This window comes from Notechis scutatus, chromosome 4 (assembly GCF_049901735.1).
Source record: "Notechis scutatus isolate UNSWTSFEM ecotype Mainland chromosome 4, rNotScu1.2, whole genome shotgun sequence".
NCBI lineage: Eukaryota > Metazoa > Chordata > Lepidosauria > Squamata > Elapidae > Notechis > Notechis scutatus.
Window position 1 is genome coordinate 1,875,864 of NC_142012.1, and position 10,000 is coordinate 1,885,863.

The 10,000-nt window shown below is 43.4% G+C and overlaps 1 protein-coding gene across 1 annotated transcript in view; it reads left to right on the forward strand.

Moving 5' to 3' along the window:
• Positions 1-10,000, forward strand: part of DNAAF9 (dynein axonemal assembly factor 9) — a 119,128-nt gene that overhangs the window by 55,026 nt on the left and 54,102 nt on the right. Inside the window, exons 16-19 of the mRNA XM_087962569.1 lie at positions 2,185-2,296; positions 3,659-3,729; positions 5,575-5,625; positions 9,522-9,609. Coding sequence (XP_087818695.1) covers positions 2,185-2,296; positions 3,659-3,729; positions 5,575-5,625; positions 9,522-9,609 — 322 coding nt within the window. The remainder of the gene's footprint in view (positions 1-2,184; positions 2,297-3,658; positions 3,730-5,574; positions 5,626-9,521; positions 9,610-10,000) is intronic.

Consider the following 10,000-nt stretch of genomic DNA (forward strand, 5'->3'; position numbering starts at 1 on the left):
CTTTCCAACCCTCTCTAAGCGGTTTGCAGAGCCAGCCTCTTGCCCCCCCCCCAACAATCTGGGTCCTCATTTTACCGACCTCGGAAAGACGGAAGGCTGAATTAACCTTGAGCCAGTCAGGATCGAACTGCTGGCAGCCGACAGTACAATTAGCCTGCAGTACTGCATTCTAACCACTGCACCACCGTGGCTCTTAATACATCTATTTTAATTCAAGCTGACTTCTCACTCTCCACTAGTAGATTTATTCATTTATTTGTTCAATTTGTATAACTGCCCATCTCACATTGGTGGCTCCCTTGTTGCTCACAACAATTAAAAACAGTACATAGCAGAATAAGGAAAATACAAAATAAAAGCCACAAACATATAGAATTGTACCAAAAGCTTGTAAGTAAAAACCATATTAGGAACACAAACATATTCAGCAATGGGGTAAAATCTTATTCAGAACAGCCGTTGAGCAATATACTTTGTGACAGCAAACTGATTGATTGATTGATTGATTGATTGATTGAATGAATGAATGAATGAATGGAGGAATGGAGGAAAGAAGGAAGGAAGGAAGGAAGGAAGGAATGGAGGAAGGAATGGAGGAAGGAATGGAGGAATGAATGGAGGAATGAATGGAGGAATGAAATGCATATTGCAGCTAGATACACTAATGGAATGAGAAAACCACATCTTCAAAGTAGAGCCAGTTTAGAGTTTTGGTTAAGGCACCAGACTACAAAATGGGAGGCAGCTAAGTTCTAGTCCCTGGGAAGGTTTGAAATAGAGCCCCCGCCTTTTAAAAAGAAGGCTGAATACATGTAGTCCTTGACTTACAAAAGTTTGTTTAATGACTGTTCGAAGTTACAACGGCACTGAAAAAAGTGACTTAGGACTGTTTTTCACCCTTAGAATAGAATAAAATAGAATAGAATATAGAAATAGAATAGAATATAGAAATAGAATAGAATATAGAAATAGAATAGAATGCAGAATAGAATAACATAGCATAGCATAGAATTCTTTATTGGCCAAGTGTGATTGGGCACACAAGGAATTTGTCTTTGGTGCAAATGCTCTCAGTGTACATAAAAGAAAAGATACTTTCACCAAGAGTCAAGAATCATACGGTACAACACTTAATGATAGCCATAGGGTACAATAAGCCATCAAATCATACTAGGAAACAGTCAATATAAATCGTAAGGATACAAGCGACAAAGTTACAGTCCTACAATCACAAGTGGGAGGGGATGGGTGATAAGGAGCGATGAGAAAAGATTAATAGTGATAGTAGTGCAGACTTTGTAATAGTTGAACAGTGTTGGGGGAATTATTTGTTTAGCAGAGTGATGGCATTCGGGAAAAAACTCCCCTTGTGTCTAGTTGTTCTGGTGTGCAGGGCTCTATAGTATTATTTTGAGGGAAGGAGTTGAAACAGTTTATGTCCGGGATGAGAGGGGTCTGTAGGTATTTTCACTGCCCTCTTTGTGACTCCTGCAGTATATACAGGTCCTCCATGGAAGGCAGGTGGGTAGCCATTGTTTTTTCTGCATTCCTAATTACTCTCTGGAGTCTGTGTCTGTCCTGTTGGGTTGCAGAACCAAACCGGACAGTTATAGAGGTGCAGATGACAGACCCAATCATCCCACTGTAGAACTGGATCAGCAAACTGTCAGTGCTGCGGAAAAAGAGGCCACCTAGCAAGGATGCACGGACCGGTTCTGCCCGAGGATTTAGGGGTTTAGGGGACTCTCAGGAAGTTCCCTCAGGGCAATGAGAGGATTGCTTCACCATCCAAAGGGATAACTACCCAAGAAACCCCAGAATAGGGCAAACTAACTTGTCCACTAAGAATTTTTTTTTCTTCTTGTAACGGTTCAAATAGAAGGACAAAACTGCCCAATGGAGGTTGACACGGCGTCTTCCTTTGGTATCACGGAGCATCATCCAAAAGATTGGTGCCCAAAATGTCAAAGGAAAGATTTGAGACTCTGCTCCCTCTAATTTAGGGACTACCAAGGGAATGCCATTCGCATTTTGGGAAACGGTAAGGTAGCCGTAGAATTTAAACCATTTCACGGTCGCCCCCCAACGCATAGCCGTTGAGAGGGCCCTGCCCAGCCTTCTGGACCTTGATTGGTTCGACCCACTTACTGACCCCTACAATACTTTCCCCCTGCTTTGCGGCAGGTAACCATGGCTGTGTACGACATCCCTGACCTGCTTGCCGGAAGAGGCTGCCTGGGGTCCGTGGTCTTCTCGGAGTCCTTCCTGACGTCGCAGATTCTCGTCAAGGAAAAAGGTTCTGTGCGGAGAAAGAAACCCCCGGGGTGGAAGCCCCACTGCCATTTAACTCACCTAAGCAATTCTTTAGTTTTGTTTTGTTTTTTTACTTTACCTTGTTACTTTGCTTTTCCCTTCGCTTCACTTACCTTACCCTTACCTGTTGTTTGCTGTTCGATGGTCTGGGTCGATACTGTTGATGTTAATTTCTGCATAGGTGGGTGTGGATTGCTGGCCAGAAAGGTGCTGGTGTCTCCTAGCTTTTGGATTGTCTCTTTCTGAAGGGTGTGTAGATGTCATTTATCTCTATGCGCCTGTTGATGGCTGGTTTGTCTTGTGCCAAACTTCCAGGAATTCCCTAGCATTTTTGGACTTAGCTTGGTCTAGGATACTCACCATTTCCCAGTTGCAACTAACACCCACGTAAGTAGAGATTAACACCAGGATTAATACTAGTCCAGCAACCAAAGGGTAAACAATGCCTTAATCAAAGAACCACTAAGACCACTCCCACCAGTGATGACAGAGAAGGGGACTGGAGGCTAAAACGTACGATGAACGGTTACAGAAACTGGGCCTGGCTGGTCTAGTGAAGAGATGGACCAGGGGAGACAGGAGAGCAGCCTTCCAGTATTTGAGGGGCTGCCCCAGAGAGGAGGAAGGGGGTCAAGCTATTTTCTAAAGCACCCGAAGGCCAGACAAGGAAGAATGGATGGAAACTGAACAAGGAGAGATTTAACTTGGAAATAAGGAGAACATTTCTGGCAATGAGAACAATCAACCCATGGAACAGAAGTTGCCTTCAGAAGGAACTTCATCCCTGGAGGCTTTCAAGAAGAGACTGGACTGTTATCTGTCAGAAATGGTGTAGGGTCTCCTGCTTGAGCGGGGGGGTTGGACTAGATGACCTATAAGGTCCCTTCCAACTTTGATTATCTGTTAAGTGATCTGTATTTAAACAAGAACAACCCACACTCCCTTTTAGCATTGATGATGTTACCTAACTGGGCAATAAAATGTCTCCAAGAAAACCATCAAGCTCAGAGAACACCAAGGACCCCACACAGTCCTCCTCCTTGTAAATAAACCCCATTCCCATCTAGCATTGACGATGTTACCTAGTTGGGTAATGAAATGTCTGCAAGAAAACAACCAGGTTCAGAGAGTTCCAAGGACCCCACAATCTTTTTTTTCTCCTTCTCTTCCTTTGCAAACCCCACCCCCTTCTACCATAGCACTGATGGTGTTACCTAGTTGGTTAACGAAATGTCTGCACAACCAAGCTCGCAGAGTACCTAGGGCCCCACAGTAACTTCTACTTTCAGAATCGCTTTCCGAGAGGATCCAGCAACTCAGGGCCTCTCCTTTCACTTTACTGCAGATGGCAGCATCAGCACGGAAACCAGTTACCTCGTCCTCACGGCCGCGATCCCGAGATCGGCATCTTGGCTGGTAAGTGGACCCTTGATTCCTGCAAAAGCCTTGGACGTTTTCCTCCTCCACCCACCCCTCCTTCCTTCCCCACTTCTTCCTTTGCAAAAATGAATACAGAAAACAAGATTACAAAGCTGTTTTTCTAAGCCGATGGAAAGCAAGGAGGAAAAAAAAAATCGTTCTTTTGTGACGGTTTGCAGGTCGCTTGAAAACAAAAGAGGGTGAATTCTCTCTTGGGAGTGTGTTCCTTTGATATATATTTTTTCCAGGGACTTCGGGTTAGATAAGAGCCAAGAGCCAGAGGAAGTGCTGATGTGGCTACAGGCAACCCAGCTGGAGAGTTTGGGCTGTACAAAACAAAGGGGCCTCATTGGTTTAGCAGTGCGCTTTAGACAAAGGAAATGCATAATCGTAATTTAAGTTTATTTTATGTATGGATTTTGGTGCCTCGAGCAAGGCCTGTATTTTTGGTGCTGGGATTTTAAAAGGGTTTGCATTGCCTCCTTCCTGGGGCTGAGGGAGAGAGACTGGCCCAAAGTCACCCCAGCCGGGTTTCATGTCTAAGGTGAGACTAGAACTCACCGCCTCCTGGTTTCTAGCCTGGTGCCTTTAACTGCTACCCCAAACTGGTTCACTTTCTCTTTATACTGATTGGGGAAAACACCACATCTCTCCCATAATATCAGGGAGGAAAAACAGCCACCTTTGTAGGTTTTACCCATGGATCGTTTTGTGTGGTTTGGAAAACCTTTCGCCGTTTTCATGGCTGAGGAAATTCGTCCCACGTTTTTATTAAAATATCTTGTATTCCAGGGGGCTTTTTTAATGAAAAAAAGAAAGTCTCATCAAACTCCTTGACAGTCCAGGCAATAAGGCCGGGTCTGCACATTAATACTTGGGATTATAATTTATTTAATAGGTTTTTTTTTAATGGTTGCCTATCTCAGATCCGTGACTCTGAGCGGCTAACGGTATTCAGAGCAATTTTTAAAACAAGGGACAAAAAAGTGTAAAACTTTACAGCGGGCAGAAAAAAAAAAAAAAAGGACAGAAACCACCTTCAGACCTTCCTCATAACCCAGGAGCAGGCACCCATCCCGCACTGAGGCTCCAGGGTTCAAGCGCAACCCCATTCTATTGTTAATATTTTGCATTTCTACTTTCCTGCTGGAGCATTTCAGGCCCTTTTCCGTCTTTATCGCTTTCTTCTACATAGCATTGCGGGGAGGTGAAGTTGTAAGGTTACAGAAAGGAAGTAAGGACAGGGGTAGGATTCTACCGGTTCAGACCGGTTCTATAGAACCGGTTGTTACGATTCTGGCACAGTTCGGAGAACCGGCAAATCATGCCCCGCCCAGTCAGTCCTTATCACGCATCGGCAACATTGCACGCATGCCTGACATAGCTGACTGCGTTCTTCTCCGCCCAGTCACTCCTTAAGGTATTTATTTTTCCCCCTCTCCCGACGATCAGCTGTTCCGATGATCAGCTGTGCCCGGATTCCCTTCACTGTCTTACTGCTTCGCCCAGGAGGTTTCCCTGAGGCTCAGGAGGCCCAGAAACGGAGCGCGGGGGGGTGCTGGGTGTCTCTGAGGCCCAGAAGGCCCCCAAAAGTGGGGAGGGTTGCTGCCAAAAAGAAAGAAGAAAGAGAAGCCACTCCCACCCAGTCACATGACCACGCCCATCTAGCCACTCCCACCCAGTCACATGACCACGCCTGTCTAGCCACGCCCACAGAACCGGTTGTTACCAAATTTGAATCCCACCCCTGAGTACGGAGAATAGAAGGACCAGAATTGAAAAAATGCAGGATTTTTCAGTCCCTAAGCCAGAATTTGAAGCTCTTGTTGGTTTCGACTCTAGGTGGAAGAGAATGAGGTGAAACTGTCCGAACGAGCACAGCAAATCCTGAAGGTTTGTCTTACAAAACTTGGTGTTTTTCTCTTCCTCGCTGGGCCCTGCATGATTTGAGGATTGCGAACTACGCCCCTAGCCAGCATTCAATCTTGTAAGCTGGTTAGTTTTGCTCCTTATGTTAATGTAGTGTTTCTCAACCTGGGGCAACTTTGAAGAGCGGTGGACTTCCAAACTCCCAGAATTCTCTAGCCAGCATGGTCGGCTGGGGGATTCTGGGAGTTGAAGTCCACACATTTTAAAGTTCCAAGGTGTGAAAAACTATCTAGTCCTTGACTTACCACTGGTCACTTAGGGGCCATTTGAAATTATGATAGACCCCCCCCGAAAACCATACTTATGACCCAGATTCAAAGTTTTGACAGCCTTCCCTCCCTGCTGCCACATCACTGCATTGTGGGTGTGTGGCCACCGGCCTGCATTTATGACCATTTGCGGCCTCCTGCGGTCACACGAGTACAATTTACAATGGTTTTGCGACAAACCAGTATCGACTTCCAATTTCCGCCAAAATCGCCCACTGCTGACAACGAGGTCAGTTTAACAACCGTGGATTCGTTTAATGACATCTGCGAGGAATGTTGTCCAATGTTGTCCCATCACCCTCATGATCCACTTAACAGCCGGCACGGGCTCAATTACGGTCATAAGTTCAAGACTATGACCGTACACATTTAAATAGGAGCCAGCCAAACAACCTAACACATTCCTAGCCTGCATTAACAGAGGGATAGAATCGAGGTCATTTGAAATGTTAATGCCACTTTATAAGGCCTTGGTAAGAGCAAATTTGGAAAACTGCTTTCAGTTTTGGTTGCCAGAATGTAAAAAAAGATGTTGAGACTCTGGAAAGAGTGCAGAGAAGAGCAACAGAGACGGTTAGGAGACTGGAGGATAAAACGTAGAAAGAACGGGTGCAGGAACTGGGCCTGGCTAGTTTGATGAAAAGAAGGACCAGGGGAGACATGAAAGCAGTCTTCCAATATCTCAGGGGCTGCCCCAAAAGAAGAGGGAGTCAAGCTATTCTCCAAAGCCCCAGAAGGCAGGACAAGAATCAATGGGTGGAGACTAATCAAGGAGAGAAGCAACTTAGAACTAAGGAGAAATTTCTTGACAGTTAGAACAATTAATCAGTGGAACAACTTGCCTCCAGAAGTTGTGGAAGCTCCAACATTAGACGTTTTTAAAAAGATGTTGGATAACTATTTGTCTGAAGTGGTGTAGGGTTTCCTGCCTAAGCAGGGGGTTGGACTAGAAGACCTCCAGGGTCCCTTCCAACTCTGTTATTCTATTCTATTCTATTCTGTTCTATTCTGTTCTATTCTTATTCTATTCTATTCTATTCTGTTCTTATTCTATTCTGTTCTATTCTGTCCTGTTCTTATTCTATTCTGTTCTTATTCTATTCTATTCTATATTCTATTCCATTCCATTCCTATATTATCTTCTCTTTTCTCCTACATTTTCCTATATTCTATTCTATTCTATTCTATTCTATTCTATTCTATTCTATTCTATTCTATTCTATTCTATTCTATTCTATTCTATTCTATTCTATTCTATTCTATTCTATTCTATTCTATTCTATTCTATTCTATTCTATTCTATTCTATTCTATTCTTATTCTATTCTGTTCTTATTCTATTCTATTCTTATTCTATTCTTATTCTATTCTATTCTATTCTATTCTATTCTATTCTATTCTATTATTCTATTCTACTCTATTCTATTCTTATTCTATTCTATTCTATTCTATTCTATTCTATTCTATTCTATTCTATTCTATTCTATTCTATTCTATTCTTATTCTATTCTGTTCTTATTCTATTCTATTCTATTCTTATTCTATTCTGTTCTATTCTATTCTGTTCTTATTCTATTCTGTTCTTATTCTATTCTATTCTATTCTTATTCTATTCTTTTTCTATTCTATTCTATTCTATTCTATTCTATTCTATTCTATTCTATTCTATTCTATTCTTATTCTATTCTATTCTTATTCTATTCTGTTCTGTTCTATTCTGTTCTTATTCTATTCTGTTCTTATTCTATTCTTATTCTATTCTATTCTTATTCTATCCTGTTCTTATTCTATTCTATTCTATCTGCATCTCTGCCCCTTGATACAGATAGAGGTCAGCACCACGGACAGCAGCATCCTTGGCCAAAGTCCCACAATGAGTTTAAAGCTCCCCATTGAAAACCCTTGTCAACAAAACGTAGAATCTGCAATATTTCCAAAGCCCTGAGGACACCCAACTGCCAAGGTCAACTGTCCCATTGGATGCACAGCAGAAGAAACTCCTGGGACATTTTTACTACCAAGAATAAAACTTCACGGACAGATCCATAAAGCTACAACGGCTGGAAAAAAAAATGACTGTTCCTCCATAGTGGCGACCTTTCAAGCATCCCCATGACCACGGGATCCAAATTCAGACGTTTGGCCACTGGTTCGTACTTATGACCGTGGCTGTGTGTCCCGAGGCCATGGGATTTTGAGGCCTTATGACAAGCAAAGTCAACAGTTAACAAACCAGTGTGATTCACTTAACAACAGTGGCAAGAAAGGTCGTAAAATGGAGCAAAACTCATTTAACAAATGTCTCGCTTAACAATGGAAATGTTGGGCAATATCGGGGTCGTAAGTTGAGGACTACCTGTCTAGTGAAACTCCCTTTTCCTTCCCTGGACCCCCGGGCTGCCCAGTGTGTCCACTGTCCACCAATCCAGGTTAAGCGTTTAATTTTGGGAAAGAGTCTGCACCTTTTGAAAGTTCTCAGCTTCTGACCTTGGGCCTGTGAGATTTTCTCAGGCTACAAACAGCTCATGTCGATTTCTTCTCCCAGCTTCCCATACACTCCAGTCACACCTCTCCTCCCTCCGTTAGCTTCTTTGTCAAGCTGCCCGCTAAGGAAGATGACAACGGATCAGGAGCATCTCTTAAATTGCAGCACAGATTTATTCAATGCTCTTATCTACCAGTAGTCCTTGACTTGCAACCATTCATTTAGGGAACGTTCAGAGTTACGACAGCACTGGAAAATGTGACTTAGGACCATTTTTCACGCAACGGGTTGCAGCATCCCCCATGGTCACATGATCAAGAGTCCAACACTTGGCAAATGGCTCATATTTATGACGGTTTTAGTGTCCCCTTTTGCAACCTTCCAACAAGCAAAATCAATGGGTGAAGCCAGATTCACTACACCAACCCTGTTGCTATGTTAACAACTCCAATGATTCGCTTATCAGCTGTGGCAAGAAAGGTCGTAAAATGGGGACAAAACTCAACAAAGGTCTTGCTTAGTGACGGGAATTTTGGGCTCAGCTGTGGTCCTAAATCACCTAAGAATCCAGCCATCTAAAGTTCAAAACTAAACTGGCTCCAGATAAGGGCCAATAGGATTTGGGGTGAGGGTGGGCTTGGACTGCTTTTGGGAATGTATCGACTCAAAGCCGATGACGTGCTTAACTCTGCCTTCCAGCTTTGCCGGCTTTTCTCCCATAGAAGACACCTTGGGCTTTAGGAAGCCAATTCCAGGATGTTACGCTCTCCTCTGGAGATGCCAATCCCCACATCATTTTGACCATCAGCTCTGTAGGGTTGAAGAGGCATCGGTGAGCCCCAAAAGACCAACTCCACCTCTGAAGGTCCAATTAAATGGATGTATTGTTACTCACGAACACTTAGCCTCTGAGAGGAGATAGATAAGGGAATTCAAGGACTTGCAGCTACGTAGAGATTCTAGGCTGATGCCTCTTTTAGCTCTGCCCTAGATTCTGCCCCTTCTTCTCCTGCAGCCTCTGTGTTATTGGCCCTTCGTGATAAAGCAAATGACTTTCATATATGCTTCAAAAAAAAACCCCTCTTTTTTCTTGTTCGCCTTGGTTAGAAAGAAGAGTCTTTCCTGGGAATCCTCCTGACCGGAGGCACTGGAGCGTATATTGTCGCTAGCAATTCACTCTGTAGGCCGGAGGAAGGTAAGCAATCAAAAAATTTCTACAGTACCACAATTCAAAGGCAACATTTTTTTCCTTTGGATTGGACCTTTCTGAGATCCACTTTTCCAAGCCAGATATTGCAGCTGGAAACTACAGTACACACCTTTGTTGTCATGTGGAGTCTCTTCCATGATTAATATTCTGCCTGGGTTTGTCGTCATCTCCCTAGTAACACCAGTTATTTTATTTTTATTTATTCATCTTCATTGCATCAGCCTTATATTGCCTCAGCTTCACTGCTGGTCAGCTCTTAAATCCCAGTACTTTAACGTTAAATTTGTATCCTGCCCATTGAGAAACTCTGGGTGAACAATAAATAAAATATAAGATAAATCAAGAAGAGTTTGGGCAGGCATTTGTCTGGAATGGT